Source organism: Phoenix dactylifera, chromosome 11, assembly GCF_009389715.1.
Source record: "Phoenix dactylifera cultivar Barhee BC4 chromosome 11, palm_55x_up_171113_PBpolish2nd_filt_p, whole genome shotgun sequence".
NCBI classification, from domain to species: Eukaryota; Viridiplantae; Streptophyta; class Magnoliopsida; order Arecales; family Arecaceae; genus Phoenix; species Phoenix dactylifera.
This window is the reverse complement of record NC_052402.1, coordinates 8,897,490-8,914,239: the sequence shown is the minus strand read 5'-3', so window position 1 is coordinate 8,914,239 and position 16,750 is coordinate 8,897,490. Positions and strand designations below refer to the sequence as shown.

The window sequence follows — 16,750 nt, the reverse complement described above, 5'->3', positions numbered from 1 at the left end:
GTACCGGAGAATCTATGGGGCTCTCTGATGAGAGCCAAGTATGGAGATCTGGTCGATCCAACAGTCTTCCGCACTGATCGGCCCAACTCCTTCATTTGGCGAGAGATCTACGCCCACGCCCCGTCGGTTCTTTCAGCGATCAGATGGGAGATTGGGAACGGACGGGCCATTGGTGTCTTAGAGGATAGATGGTTGTTCGAGGTGCTATTGTGTAGTTGGCCCACCTTGATCGACCCTGGCTGGCTGGATAGGTGTACAGTCTGCGATCTGTTTGCACCAAGAGAGCAGCTAACCGAGCGGGTCCTATCACTGTCGATTCCTGTAGGGGAAGTTGTGTACAAAAGGGTCTGGAGAGACTGGAAGGTCAGAGATGAAAGCCTGGAACTTACTCGGGTTGGTCAGGAGAACTTCGGCTCAGTGGATTGATGGGGGTTGGATCTGAAGGCTGAGCATTCACCATCGAGTGGCCCTATTTGTTTGAAATGTGGCATAGGGGTGTCTACCAACCAGAGACGTGCTGGCTCGGTGAGAAGTGGGTATCCCCCAGCTTGTGTGGTCTACCCGGAGGTGGTGTCTATTTTCTACATCCTCATTGGATGTCTGCAGGCTGCTCAGATCTAGGGGTGCGCCTTGGCCTCCCCCAACATGTAGTAGAGGTGGACATCGACCGAGAGTTTTCTGGACTTCTTGGAGGTTTTCTCATGGAGGCCCGGCCTCAAAGAATGGAGGATCGGGGTTGCCTATATGGCCTACCACTTTTATCTAGAAAGAAATTCTCAGGTCTTTGAGGACAACAGAGCACATCCGAGGGTGATGGCGGACAAAGCTCTACTTCATGTGGCGGAGCTTTTTGGCACCACTACATCGTCATCCTTTGGGACGGCTAGAAAATCTGGAGTTTCCATTCTGGTCCTATAGCGTCTAGGACCGTGTTTGTCTCCTAGGAGCCTCCACTCCTGGATTTCTCAAGGTGAACTTCGATGGCAGTGTCAGCGAGGGAGGAAACTGTGGAGGTGTGAAATTTGTCATCAGAGACCACGACACCAGATTAGTGGCGGTCGGGGGTCGGCGAATCTTCTATACATCTATCGTCAGTGCCAAACTCAAAGACGCATGAAAAGGCATCACCTATGCGAGGCGTATCTTGGGTGCGGACCGCATTCTCCTTGAGGAAGACTCAGCCATGGTGATCGAGTGGGTTCGGGGTTGCGGATGTGCTGCCAGCGGGATGTCGTTGCTCCACGACATCCATAGACTTTTGGATAGGTGTGACTCGAACCACATATGCCTACAGAAAGGCGAATAGTGCTGCTGACTGGGCTGCTTCCTACACGGTGCATCACTCCGGAGGTTTTATCTGGGAGAACCACGTGTCTGCTACTTCTCCTTTGTGCTATTTTCTTTTTTTGAGTTTGTTAGGCGTACCCACACCTGTTGTGTGTGAGTCACTATTGTACCAAAAAAAGAAGAAGAAAATAAAGCCCCAACTATCGTTGATGTTCAATAGATGCTCTCCCACCTAAGTCAATCCACCATTAGCATTGGGACATGACTATGAGAAGTAGAGAGAGAGAGAGAGAGAGAGAGAGAGAAATTACCTGATAGAGAGAAATAAAGAGGAAGGGAAAGTGATAGTTGCCAAATGTTGCCTTTCATATTACCAAATTGCTGCTAAGTCTACTTATTGACGACATTAACAATAATTACTCAAGCAAACGAAGCTGAAACAAGAATTAGTACCTTATATGAAAGGTTAAAAATGTCAACCAATCGAGTCGGATGAGTATGCAATTTAATTTGCAACTCCACCCAAATCAAAATATAGCTTGATGGAACCTACCAACTTATCCACATCCATAAAGCAAAGGGACCCAGTGGTGCAACTAGCTTAAATCATGCCAACTAACACTTATTTAAAATATGGCAAGGATAGCCCCTAATCTAGTTGAGACTACAAAATTGGGACGTGTCAACCTTTGGAACCCCGATTCTCATGCATAAACGGAAGACGACACTGTTTGCGTTTACTTTCAGAATTAAAAGTACGGAAAACAACGCACTTGGTACGGAAGAGCAAGTAGTTAATTCACCACTTCAATATCGTGCCAGCGAAGAACGAAAGGAGAAGACACTGAAAAATTAAACAATCTCTTCCCTAACAGCCATCCGATCATCATCACACGGTTAGCAATTGAAGGGGAGAGTCTGATTGGATGTTTCCTGGAACGTATCCAATGATCTTAATCTGTGGCCAGCTAAAGAACACGTGGCTGGATCTGCACCGCTGTATGCCATTATTAGTTTTTTTTTTTTTGACCGCAGCGGCAGGGGTTTAGTTTTGACTTCGCGCGCGGAGGATTCGGGTCAACAGGGTCTGCTTTCCATGAAGAGATGAAATGACACATCTACCCTTCTACTTTCTTTTAATGACAGGAAACTATCTGGCTAAATCCAAGGTTCATTGTGTATGCCTATAATCAGAACCATCCAAGCTTATGTCCATTATTTTAGGATATCTAAGATTCATAGAAGATAATTTGCTGAGAAAGTTCCATGTTACTTTGGCTTACCCCTTCAATAGAATGAGTCATGGAGCCTGCTCGAGAATATAGAGGGTGTAGGTTTGGAAGTTGTGCATAAGTAGCTCCAAAAAGCGAAGACCAAAAGTAAGCCGCCAATCAAATATGATGCCCATCGAGTTATCTTCAATTCTAATCAAAATAAGGTGTACAGTAGTTATCTCAAGTGTCTATATTGTGAATCTTCGTTATTTGTTGATATAACCAAATGATGCTTAGCCATTTTTTTTAATATTAATATGATAAGTTATTAAAAAGCACATTTTTTTTGGCTTTAGTGCAATTAACTGATGATCCAATATGTAACATCATCAGTTATATATTAGACTCTCAAAATTAAACATATAGTTGATAATGTGGTATAACTTTGTTTGTTGTCAAACCATATAACTATTTACGCATATGCAGAAAAGAGAAATCTTCTATAGAGGCACTCTAAAATGCTAGTCACTATCGGCTAACTACTTTCCTATACAAATATAGTAAAATTTGGTAAGATCAACCAATTCAAAAATTAATGCTGGCTTTTAATCATTACTAATGTTGTCCCCAATCCCATCCCTTCACACCTGCCCTTAATTATGTCATCCATGATAATTGATTAGATCTTAGAATCCGTCAATCCACAAACATTTAGCTTGACTTTGGGGAAAAAATTAAAAAGATTGAAGCAACATGTATTCGACCATAATCTTTTCGTAAAAATTAGTTTGAAAACTCGATTGCGTTGCATGGAGTTAGCTAATTTAAAGTTACGCTATTGGTAAAACTGAGATAGAAATAGTAGTGAACCACTATGACTGGCATCCAAATTTTCATCCTTGTCTTTTGACTCTGAAATCACTTTTCAAATGAACTACTTTTATATCTCCTTTGTCTTTGGTGCTTAGATCAATATATGAAAGCTAGGCCTCAATCACCATCCTAGCCTTATACCTACATCCACACTCTACCACACAAATTCGCTCAATCACCATCCTTGCTTTACAAACTTAAAACCTTTAGTTGCCATGAAAGTGACTTAAAGCTATAATGTACTCATTAGAAAGGAGCAATCTCACCAACTAGGAGTCATCTAGATAACCATAAGATCTCAAAATTGATAAATACATCATGGAAGATTCAAATTTTTATGAGCACAAGCAAACCTCTGCTTCTCCCTAAATAAAGTCATATGCGGATTTGTTAATACAATATACCACCAACCATCAACCATTAGGACATAATGAAACTTTATACAGCTATAGTAGTGCTTTAAGTGACATAATCCTTTTATCAGTTCATTAAATTATCTTTTAAGCTTAGCTTGCTAGCAACAAGTCTTGATGCCTATCCTTAAAACCTAGATTTAGGATTGGAGATTTTCATGGATATCATAGGAGAGCTATCTTGATTGCATAATTCAGTTCTTATAGGACTCTTTTTACTAGAAATACTCAGAAAGAGCACTAAATCTGATCTCTTGCAAAGTTTTATCTATGTATAGATTCATATATCTTAATAGTAATTTTATAAATAGAAAGCTTGTTCTAGCCATAATTGCGAGATATACTCGGGCACAAACTAAATACGGAATATCAACACAAGAATTTTCCCACAATCATGTAGCTATGGCTACTTTAGGCTTGAGTGCCAAAGCCAAATCCTACCCCTTTTCCTCCCTCCCCTTTTTGTGGATGGGGCACACCACTACTCCAGCTGGTCCACCAATCACAGCACTACACCTTTTTGATGGCAAAACCTTTTTGCTCATCTGGGACTGAAATGTCATTTCAGATAGGTTAGGGGTATAAGCGTCCATTTAACGACCAAAACGACCCCCAGTTCCTCTCTTGCGTAAAAGAGGCCCTCTCCGCTCCCCTCTTCCCACCAAAATATTATAAGGAACCAAACCAACAGAGCAAGGAAGCAGAACACCCAGCTCTCTGTTTGATCCACAAAGGTGAGATCTTGGAAAGAAAAAATATAGCTAATGGCGGCTTCCATCGAGATTTTGGGTACTTCTTTGATCCAAAAATCACCCCTCCTTCCTTCTCCGAGCTCTCGAATGCTTCGAGGGGAGCAGAGCTTGCTCTGCTTCCCCTCTGCTTTGTTTCTATTGAGACAAAGGAGTCTTTGTGGGGTGAGGAGAGTTGCGAGAACACCAACAGCAGCAGTGGTCACGAAAAGAGTGACGAAGGTGGCGGCCGAGAAGCCGGCGACCTTTAAGGTCCGGGCGGCAGTGACGGTGAGGAAGAAAAAGAAGCAGGATTTCAAAGAGAAGATTGCGAGCCAGCTCGATGCCTTCTCTGATCAGATTGGTAGGAACGTTGTTTTGGAGCTTGTCAGCACCGAGATCGATCCACGTAAGTCCATGTCCTTTCCAATTTCTCGAGATTTATTTCAACTTTTTGCTGTTTTGGTTTGATTACTGGAACGTTATTTGTTTGTTCATTCATTTAGCAAAAAAATGTTTTTCTTTGCATTTTTTTTTCCATTGAGCTGGAGCTTCTTGGAGGAGACCATTGGTTGCAATACTTTGACCTGCTTGCTTACCGTACCCACCTGGAACTAAATATTTCTAAACAATATAAATTGGTTTCATGACTTTTCTTCATTAGATTCTACTCTTCTTTTCTCTAATATTTTGATTGAGTTGTTAATTTTACCTCTGATCCCCAATTGCTTCTTCAATACCAAAGGGACACAGAGGCCAAAGACAAGCAACCAGGCAGTGCTCAGGGACTGGTTTAAGAGGAAGAATGGAAGGGGAGAGAGGGTGGTGTACACAGCTGAGTTCATGGTGGACTCCAGCTTCGGCATGCCGGGAGCCATCACGGTGCTCAACCGGCACCAGAGAGAGTTCTTCTTGGAGAGCATCGTCGTCGAGGGCTTCGCTTGCGGCGCCGTCCACTTCTCCTGCTACTCTTGGGTCCAACCCACCAGAATTCACCCCAACAAGAGGGTCTTCTTCAGCAACAAGGTCTCCCATCCCTCCTCTGTATACATTTTTTTCAAAAATGATCATAACAATAATTAACACTAATCATGATAATACTTAAAGTATTATAGTTGCAATAAACAAATTGTATACACAATTTGATGATTAACAATAACAACTAGCAGTTATAATGATGCAAATATAGGCTTTAATACTTTAAATTATATGGTTACTGCTATTTTTGAAGCCACTAGAACTTGTAGTCCATACTAGTTGCCTTAATTAATGAGCCTTTTTGTCTTAATGGTTTGGTTGGAGCAGCCCTATTTGCCTTCAGAGACACCCCCTGGCCTGAAGGAACTCAGGGAAATGGAGCTGAAGGAGCTGAGGGGCGGCGGCACAGGGGAGAGGAAGCTCACTGATAGAATTTATGACTATGCTACTTACAATGACTTGGGCAACCCCGACAAGGGGATCGAGCATGCGCGGCCGGTCCTTGGAGGAGAGAAAACACCATATCCAAGGAGATGTAGAACAGGGAGGCCACCAACCAGTGCAGGTAATGGCACATTTCTATCAGACTGGTATGGTGATAGTGAATTCTTTTAAGACAAAGGCATGGGTGTCAACAAATGACAGTAACTAAAATGTGGAGATATTTTATAAATTTATATAGGTTAGGTTGAATTCACCAGTTGGTTTGCTTTCTGAAGTTGATCCTAAGCTAAACTTTGTTCTGCACTAAGTGGCAAAATTTGAGGCCAGGGTTGGACTAAAATTTGGCAGATGGAACAAAGACATTCTTCAGTATTAGAATACTTATCCATCAATTTGGTTGTTCACTATTTGCATTCAAACACTGAACCTCTCTCTAGCACTAAGGACTAAGAACCTGCAAACTCTGAAGTCCTATTGGCATCAAATTATGATAATTTGCTTTCAGAAGTAGGAAAATTAATAGCCAGATAAATTGACAGGTATATTTATAATGACAAGGGTTACACATATTGAAACAATATACTGTCACCATGCACATATCTCTTGCGTCGGCAAGAGCTGGATGCCGGTCAGAGTTGTATGTTTTCTCAATTGCTTCCATGGAAACAATATTCTTCTGGTTTTTCAGTATAAAGTTTTTGACTGGTAAAACCATGCAATCCTATGGAGTGTTTGACTTGGCCACATGGAATAAGTGCAAGAGGATAGGAGGAACGGGTCTTGATTCTGGTCTGAAATGATCAAGTCTAATCCTTCTTTAATCCCTACCAACCCTAACTGACCAAATTAACAACAAAAATGACCCCAAACATGTATACACTTCCATGAAGCCAACTTTGTGGAACACCAATACCTTTCAGAAGACAAAGAATTCTGTAAACAAAAGCTTCCTGATATCTTGAATTAACAAGAATCTTATGACATTCTTATTGATCAACCATTTGTGCTGCAGATATACATGCGGAGCGCCGGGTGGAGGATCCATTGCCAATATATGTGCCTCGCGATGAAGCATTCGAGGAGGCGAAGCAAGAGATGTTATCGGCAGGTGCACTGAAAGCAATGCTCCACAACCTGTTGCCTTCTCTTGTTGCATCCATCTCCCCGGAGAGCCATGACTTCAAGGCCTTCCATGACATCGACAACCTCTTCAAAGAAGGCCTTCGCTTGAAGCAGACCTTGCAAGACCAGCTTTTCCATAAGATCCCATTTGTGAGCAAGATTGAAGAGTCAAGCCATGGCCTGCTCCGATACGACACCCCCGACATCATAACAAGTAAGCTAATAAGCACCTTTTCTATAATCATACAACTGTTTGACAAAACTCAATTGAGATAGTTTGAGCATGTCAAAGTCCATGGATGGAAGAAATCCATTGCTTTCAATTAAATGCACATTTCCTGTGCCATCTAACTTTGACATCATTTGTGTCAAACCTCGAGCCAAAAGCAAAGAGTGTGGAACTACATCCTCCAAGCCCTTAATTATTGGAAGTCATGGACATCAAGCATCTTGGTTGTGGGCGATTGCACCTGCTCGCTACCGATCACCATGCCTAACGTGGCACTTTTATGCACATAGATCTTGGCCTCCTTTTGATGAATGCGACTCGATGCTGATGGCTAGTACAAGTTACGTTCCATTCCATATGCCATTTTATATTGTCCCGAGACCAAGACCCATCTTCATTTCAACAAATGGAAGGTATATGCTTGGTTCGAGTAAACACTTTTTCAAATTCTATCTCCAACAAGGTAAAAATTGGAACGAGATGCTACCGATGATGGCGCAAGAGCGTATTCGAGGGATGAAATTTTTATTATTAGCATGGATCCTCTTTATTTGAGTTCTTTGATCTTCTATAAGTACCCAAAATCTACCTAAAAAATAATCGATGTGGAACACGAGTCCTCATATCCTCGCTTCAATTTAAGCCCGAACGTCCTCGTCATGCTGAAAGTTTAAAGGTTCAAATCCATTCAAATCTAATCATAAGCATAATGATCAGTGTTCATGGTCAACCCCAATGGATTCGTGCTATAGTGTTACCTAGTCCACATAGGTTATAGGCTGGATTCGCTCTGATATCATTTGTAACACTTCAAGACCTTACCCAAAATAGCTAGCCGGAAAATATTATTTGGGTTCTCTAATCCTATATAAATACTCAAAATCTAGCCAACGAATAACTAATATGGTACTAAAACATGTCCGCATGAGTCCTCACAGTTCATACCAAGCCATGTTGCCTCAGATTTCTACGCGGGATCGCCACAGCATATCATTTGCAATCATACGGTCATCATAGCTCTATCTTTGTGCTGCATATCTACCGACCATTGGTTTTCTCGGATGCCTTCTTGCAGAGGACAAGTTTGCATGGCTGCGCGATGATGAATTCGCTCGACAAGCACTCGCCGGCATTAACCCCGTCAATATCGAGCGGCTTCAGGTAATTATAACATTTCCAAGGATGAGTTCTCTTCGTTTCAGTAAAAATTGGCTTAAGTTATTTTCAGGTTCTTGGAAGTGAGAAATTCGCAAATATCAAGGGTTTATTTTTTTGTTCCCTTCAGGTATTCCCTCCTGTTAGCAAGCTCGATCCTGCCATCCATGGTCCACCTGAATCTGCCATCAAAGAAGAACACATCATCGGCCATCTCAATGGCATGTCAGTCCAACAGGTAATTCAATTCTTTTGAGAAAGAAACAAGTTGATACACTCCTGTTGGAATGCTTTTGTATTGGAGCCTACAATTAAGGCTACTTTGTCAGATTAAATGCTATCAGATTTTCCCATATTTTGCTGATTTTTTGTTCAAACTTCTCATACATATAACAGGCATTGGAGGAGAACAAGCTTTTCATCTTGGATTACCATGATGTTTACCTCCCATTTCTTGACCGGATCAATGCACAAGATGGAAGGAAGGCCTATGGTACAAGAACTCTCTTCTTTCTCACTCCACTTGGGACTCTAAAGCCAATAGCCATTGAGCTGTGTCTCCCACCGGCAACACCTGGTTGTTCAAGGGCCAAACGTGTCCTCACGCCACCCACTGATGCCACTAGCAATTGGCTATGGCACCTTGCCAAGGCCCACGTCTCCTCCAATGATGCTGGTGTTCACCAACTTGTCAACCATTGGTAAGTTCCATCCACTCATATACCAAGTAAATCATGAAAGTTGGTATGGGTGTAGCCTAATGAAGTCTAATAGATTGCACCTACTTCAAATTTGCAATTCAAGCGACGACATGATAACATTTTAGTTGAAATTGGCTGCAGGTTGAGGACCCATGCATGCATGGAGCCCTTCATAATAGCCGCACATCGACAATTAAGCGCCATGCATCCAATCTTCAAGCTGCTCAAGCCCCACATGCGGTACACCCTTGAGATCAATGCTCTCGCTCGCCAGATCCTCATCAATGGCGGCGGAGTCATCGAGTATGGCTTCACCCCTAGATCTTGTTGCATGGAGATCAGTGCCTCTTTCTATCGGGACCACTGGCGTTTCGACCGAGAGGGCCTCCCTGCCGATCTCATCAGAAGGCAAGTATCGATCGATTACCTTCAACTTGACTTTGTTACACACAACCATCACCAATGTTGCAGACATAAGTTTACAACATTCAAGAACAATTTAATCAAAAATCGAAAAACACAAAACTAGAAGTAATATTATGTTTTCCATTACTAAGGGAAAATATTTCACTAACAAATCAAACATGGCTAGCCAAGTTTATGACTAAATTAAACAAGAATAGTGCTTTGCAATTATTCAACAAGAATCTATAAAAAGAAAAGAGATATTAATATATTTCACTTCAAATGATCTCCCAATTTGACAATATTAATATATATTTGATGTTATTTTGTGTGACAACAGAGGCATGGCCATAGAGGACCCTAGCCAACCCCATGGGCTGAAGCTTGTGATAGAGGACTACCCCTACGCCAACGACGGCCTCCTCCTGTGGTCCGCCCTCGAGTCGTGGGTCCGGACCTACGTCCAGGCCTACTACCCAACCCCGCACGCGGTCCAAGCCGACTCCGAGCTCCAAGCCTGGTACGCCGAAGCCGTCGACGTGGGCCACGCCGACAAGAGCAGCGCCGACTGGTGGCCCTGGCTCGGCTCCCCGGCCGATCTCGCCTCCATCCTCACGACCCTCCTCTGGCTCGCGTCGGCTCAGCACGCCGCGCTCAACTTCGGCCAGTACCCGCTCGGCGGCTACGTCCCGAGCCGCCCCCCGCTGATGCGCCGGCTCGTCCCCGCCGAGGGCGACCCGGAGTACGAGAGCCTCCTCGCCGACCCCCACCGATTCTTCCTCTCGGCGCTGCCGAGTTTGACGCAGGCCACCACGTTCATGGCCGTCATCGACACGCTCTCCACGCACTCTTCGGACGAGGAGTACCTCGGGGAGCGCCGGGATTCGTACACGTGGACGGGGGACGACGCGATGGTGGACGCGTGGCACTACTTCGCCGAGGAGGTGAGGCGCGCCGACGAAAAGATCGCGCGGCGGAATGCCGACCCTGCGAGGAGGAATCGCTGCGGCGCCGGGGTTTTGCCGTATGAATTGATGGCGCCGAGTTCGCCGCCCGGGATCACCTGCAGGGGAGTGCCCAACAGCGCCTCCATTTGAGAGGCCTCTCTTTTTTATTGGTTTTCTTTTTTAATTCATAAAATAGCTTTGATTTTTCTTTTTTGTCTTTTTTTTTAATGAGAAAGAGGGAGGGTTTTGGGGGCCATTTATGGGTAGTGTAGTATATTGTAAGCAAATATGTGATAAGCTGTTTATATAATAAAAGATAAAGCATATGGATAGTATTGATGACAATGTAACTAGGTGCAGGCAAGCATTGTTCGCCTTGTCTTATTCTTAAGGAGAAGACTAAATTAATCTGTGATTGATCATAAAATTCATTTGATGCATAATTCATTTTATGATGGGTGGAAAGGAGAGCAATTAAGATAAAAAACAAGCTGTGTTGGAAGGAGAGCCGTTCCGGCTCGAATTAGCCATCTTTAAAATCTCGACGAACAATTTAGCCCACCGAACAACGACACATATCCCACAAAATCAACGATCGATCACATCTCCAAACAATTAGCGAAATAGGTTATGGCTAGGTACAAGCTCAACGTGTCTGAAAAGAAATATTATAATATATTACATCAATAGATAAAAAAAAATGTCTTATCTTGGCACATCTGAAAAGAAATATCTTAACCGCCCCGATCAACAGATAATAAAAGAGCTCAACTACTCATTCACGAATTACGTGATTCTAATAGAACAGATCCACATCCTCTCTTCTATAAATATCAGACACGGAAATCCTCAAGGAATGAAAAAAATATAAATGCTACACTCATACTTCAATATCTCTTTCATTTTTCTTATTTTTTCTCAAAACTCTACCTGACTTTAATATCGAAGGGTCTCTAGCCATACATGTTCAGATGGCCTCTTGATCATTTTCTGTAGGTGCAAATCAGCTCCAACATCATACAATAACCAAGCATAGCAACATCACTCGTCAGCTCATCCATCCGTCGGATTGAATTTTGAGCAGCAATAGAAGCAATTAAGTCTATGAATGAGTCTATTTAGTAAAATTTAACCAAACTCCTTTTAGTTCATGCAAGATTGCAACTATATGTCTTTTAGTCACTTTTTGGCTGATGGAGAGAGAGGATTTTTCATTTATTACCAAATGCATAAATGTATGAATGGAGAATAAAATAAAGATCTTTTCTTTGTGTTACTTGGGTGCTCCAAAATAAATTAGCTTTGCTAGGACTGGAGGCTATATGAATGTACAGTGTGAAGAGGGTAAAACAGCCGTCGTATATTGGATTGCGTTGTTCTTTTCCCTTCAGTGTTTCTGTATTTATTCTTGACAGATAGTTGGACTCAAGCCAAAGGCTCCACATTAGACTCTTCATCATTTGATGGCAGCACATGTTTATCAAGAAGAAAGTCAAGGCATTGATTGGCTAGCTAGTTGTGGTGTGAACTTTCAAAGTACAACATCACACACATACACATGCACATGCCCACACGCACCCTGTTTGTCATGGATTCATAGCTCAAATGTTTAAGCTATTATGAGAAGGACCGGCTTAGGCTAATAACGAAAATGGAACTACGACAATCTCTCCCACCTAATCTCATGACTCTCCGATCCTATTCGACATGAGAAAGAGGTACCCGTCCATGAGTCTAGGACCCAAGTCTTATTCGACTCTACCGAGTCCGCCACAACCCTAGTGTTCTCTAGCAGAATGCCCACATGACTAGTAAAGATGGTGACACATAATGGACCTAACTTAAATCCCACTTATCACGGACTTACAGCCCAAAAGCTTAAATTGTTAGAAGAAAGACCTGCCCAAGCTAATAAAAGATAAGATTTCAATTTTATATATAAATGGATATTATTTTATTACCACTTGTATATTGATAAATTGGATTTATATTTTCTCAAAACAAAAAGTAAATTAGATCTTATATATTTTTATGTTTTATTGATTTCATAAGTTTTAAAATTATGTTAATAGATAAGCTAGTTTAAAAATCATTTGATGTGCTATTGCATCAAAGACAATAGTCTAATAATCCTCTTAAGTCTTAATACTTTACTCCCCCTCCAAAAAAATCCTGGCTCCGCCCCTGATTGCAGAGGCAACTTTAAGTTGCTTCATGGCACAATAAATCTCCGCTGGCATAAGGCAGCATCCCCATCACCATTGCTCCGCCTCCTGTTTCTTAACATTACAATCCTTAAAATCCATGGCAGTTGCTACCTCTGTGCATAAGATAACCAGTAGGTGCATGTTTCACTTCCCTATATCTGAAACAGGTCTCTTTTTGGTCCCTCTATTTCTTATCGACTTAGTTTGATATTGAACAGGTGTTTGTTATCCATGAAATTTAAGTCGAGAGACCCAACACACGAGCTGTCTTTGATCTTTCATCACAGCTAATGTCCAAAGACTAAAATTAGTCGTATCATTTTATATGATATTCTTCTAGTAGTCTGTTACTTTGTTGCCATTTGCCCATATTAATCATTAAAGCTAAATGATAATGGATAGTTCCATAAGATTTTCTGCATTCAAAGTAATACTGCAATTTTCCTTGATCTAACAAATGTCAGAAAGCCATTGAAAGAAAAATGTTTTCATTGAAAGCCAGTGCTATCCAGACTTGCACTTGCAAATTTTATGCAAGTATAGAAGTTAATTAGAAGACCCTATCATAGGTATGCAATTTTTCCCTTCTCATGTTACTTTTATCAGACATTGGTTGCAGCTTGCACTGTCTTTTGTAACTTCTACTATTCTAGCTTCACCAATACCAACATTTTCCTGTCAATCCTTTGCTCCATCTGCACACAATAATGAATCATTTTTGCAATCCTGGCTATGTAAAAATATATTATTCGCACATGTTGCTGCAGAATTCTTCATGCTGTTTAAGTATGCTGTGCCGTTTAAAGTTTGTCGTCTCAGGGAGTAGCATGGACACAATTTTTGTTGGCCAAGTTCCTATGGATCTGCTTTTGGATCAAATCTTTGAAACTAGAGTTTGATTACGCTGGTTAGATTTTGGTAGGAAAATAGCTTCAAGCCAGATTTTATATGAAAAGAATCTTGAATCAGAGAATAAATCCAGTTCTGAAATAAGTAGGTAAAGGGTTGAATTCAGATTGATGGACACATCACAATTTCTCAAACAAACAAAAATAAGACAGATGCTATTTTTACAAGACATAGTAGCCCTTTTTATTGAACAAGACTCCTTCCACATTATTGGGCACAAGTGAGAAGGCATGCACAAGCACATGCACACCACATTTAAATTCGACAGTCTTAACCCTGTAAAACCCTTATTTCTTGAACTGAGCAACTACATTGTATCCTCTTCTCTCATCTTCTTTCTTTTCCGCAATTCCAGTCTAATCAGAGTATGTTCTCTGTTACTTGATTGTGTGGACATTAATATTTTTGTATCACATAATGATTAAAATTTACTTCCACAGAAACCACTATCTTGTACATATAGGCCATTTACATGAGTTTGATTGTCTTACTACTGGGTACAGCCTGCAGCTGGACTAGTCTTCGAAAATGTGGCATTTTCAAAATGTGATTATTTACACCAACAAACTTCATGGGAACCCACTACTGTCCCCATTCATTAAAATTTGATTTAAAAGGTTGTATAATATTACACCTGGGAGTTGACCTATAAATATTGCCAACCACATATAAATGGATAAGGCTTGTTGGTAACGGTTAGCTTAACCTATATCAGCAGTATAGACCATCTAAGCTATTTAAAAGCAATAAACTCCATGGCAATCATACTGAGGGGGGGGGGAGAGAGAGAGAGAGAGAGAGAGACAGAGAGAGAGAGAGAGAAGTAACCGGTTCAGATGCAACCAGAAGATATGGCAGCAAAGAATGAATGAACTAATCCATCCATTTTAATGGTAAAGATACTTCTCTGGAAGATGTGAAAGTAAATAAAAAAATTAGCAAAATACCTGGAAATCTATCCGCTCAATCTTGGCTGAAGGTGTCTCTGCTGCATCCTTTCCAAAACGCATGATCCTGCCATAGTTGACACCATGCAATTGACAACAAGCCTCTGCATTAGCACCACGATAAACATGAGAATCATGATTCTTCTGCCTCTTAATGTTGCAGTCATACCCTCTTCTGGTGACTAATCTAGACCACCCCAAATAGTATCGCCAACTTTGGGAATCATTGACATAGTTGAGTCCCATGTACGAGTCATATGCATAACATGTCGCAGGCAGGGTCTGAAGTCCAAATAAATCAGAATCTAACACACCAGGTGCAATGGCCCTATTCATGTAGAAAATAGTAATGAGGTTTTCCCTTTTCCTTTTGTGCATAATCAGACTGGAATTCTGAAATAAAAAAAAAAAGAAGGAAAAACATTATATTCCATGCGGTGTGAAAGAATGGACTTTTGAACGTTCATTAACATCTACTAATCATCAATAGAAGACAAGTTCTCTTTTTCCTCATTAAATGTGCGACAAAGAATCCTAAGTTCTTCGCTATCTAAAATCTTAATAAATTAAAAAAGCAATAAAAACTGTAAATAATTCATGGAAAAGCTTAATTGTTACAAAGGTTTAGAAAAAATGGCTGCTTATAATTGCTTCGAACCCCCTCCACTATGTTACCTGTTCTACTATATATTGAAACTCCCAAGTTCTAAGCATGGCACATCCATGAAGTTCCATTGTGTTTATATACACATAATAGCAGGGAGAGATAATGGCTGTTATAATGCATTATATAGTGTTATAACAATCCATTATAATGCAAGGCCATTATTTTTCACTTGTACTTTTCTGTAAATAAAAATCAACTTTTTCAAAATTTAAATTTTTTGCATCAAATTTCCCTCCAAAAATAGATTGTACCATCTGAAAAAATATGAAAAATAACACCATTACTTTGCTGACATTGCCATTTAGAACCTTATAACAGAGACTATTTTAATAATAAAAATTTAAAATAATACTTTTTCAAGGCGAATAATGGCCATTATAACCATTATAATGGTCAACAATGGTTTCAGTGGGGTCTGTTGCGATGGGATAATGCTATTACTGAGACCACATGTGAATTAACTTGAATCTTCACACTTAAAATGTAGTAGATGAATAAAGACTTTAGTGAGAGTGACAGATGCAAGCTTTAAAAATCGCTGATGCACTGGAGATAGCAACATCTATTGCAGGAAGGTGGAAAATAAAATGACATAAAACAATAACAATAACAATAATAATTGCATAATGGCTCCCAGATATTAGCATATTCTAATGGTAAGTTATAGCCACAATGAAGGGGAATTCAAATAGCGCTGTGAGTAAATAAAAGAACAAATGTGCTACATCCAATTGCAACAAGAGCAGAATCTCTACATTTTGTAGCTACACTTTGCATGTTAGATCTTGTTCATTAATTTTGAGTCCTACATGAATAAGTTTTCATTCAAAAAAACACCAGGGAAGAAGATATGCAAATAACCAACAAAACTTAAGGCAATCAGGAAGATTCATCACCTACAATATTAGTCATTTTACACTGCGTTGTCCGTTGAGAAACAATAAGAAGAGATGCAGGCCATACATGCATGCACTCACTGAGAGCGCAAATACATGCACCGAGAGAGAGAGAGAGATGTTGAATATTTTCCTTTTGTCAAGGAACGTGGCAGATACAGCCTTTTTAACCATTGACAACCTGCCAGCATCAAGTGCCGGCTGAATTGGGGATGGCAATACTAACCCATTTAACTTAATCCAACTGGTAGATTAGATTATCTATTTAATAAAATAGTCATATCAATATTTAGATTCTAGACCCATTTAATATATAGGTAGAGTTCGGATTGACAAGTTTTTGTCTTTTTTTTATCCAATTGGTCTGACCTGCCACCCCTCATTGAATGCTGAGTAATAAATTCTGGAGAGATTTTAAGTTGAATAAGCTGCCAGATTTATTAGCACAGCAGGCACCGCCCAAATAAAAAATAAAATAAACTACAACAAAAATCAGATTAGACGTTTTTCGGTGGGGATGACCTGGGTGAACTCTTAGAGCTTTGGTTGCAAGATAATCTGATAAAACTTCAGGTGAAAAGACTTCTCAAAAGCTGATCAGCGTGGAGCAATGCATAGTACCTACGTC

At 40.8% G+C, this 16,750-nt stretch overlaps 2 protein-coding genes across 3 annotated transcripts; one reads left to right on the top strand and one right to left on the bottom strand.

Annotated features, from left to right (window-relative positions):
* The first annotated feature begins 4,457 nt into the window (after nt 1–4,457).
* Nucleotides 4,458–10,846, top strand: LOC103703268 (putative lipoxygenase 5). The gene is made up of 9 exons (XM_008786051.4): nt 4,458–4,924; nt 5,261–5,541; nt 5,821–6,058; nt 6,950–7,273; nt 8,364–8,449; nt 8,574–8,681; nt 8,840–9,144; nt 9,286–9,552; nt 9,890–10,846. Exons 1-9 carry the CDS (start codon nt 4,552–4,554, stop codon nt 10,644–10,646), a joined length of 2,739 nt encoding a protein of 912 aa, XP_008784273.2. The 5' UTR covers nt 4,458–4,551; the 3' UTR covers nt 10,647–10,846.
* On the bottom strand, nt 9,415–16,732 carry LOC103703269. 2 transcript variants are annotated; one of them, XM_039131496.1, is made up of 4 exons: nt 16,645–16,732; nt 14,729–14,952; nt 14,560–14,626; nt 13,175–13,398 (listed from the first exon to the last, which is right to left on the bottom strand). In XM_039131496.1, exons 2-4 carry the CDS (start codon nt 14,935–14,937, stop codon nt 13,348–13,350), a joined length of 327 nt encoding a protein of 108 aa, XP_038987424.1. In that variant the 5' UTR covers nt 14,938–14,952; nt 16,645–16,732; the 3' UTR covers nt 13,175–13,347. The 2 variants fall into 2 exon arrangements, 1 of the variants encoding a protein (XP_038987424.1); XR_003384915.2 differs by lacking the exons at nt 13,175–13,398; nt 16,645–16,732 and adding an exon at nt 9,415–9,533 and having other exon boundaries at nt 14,560–16,278.
* Between the last annotated feature and the right edge of the window lie 18 nt (nt 16,733–16,750).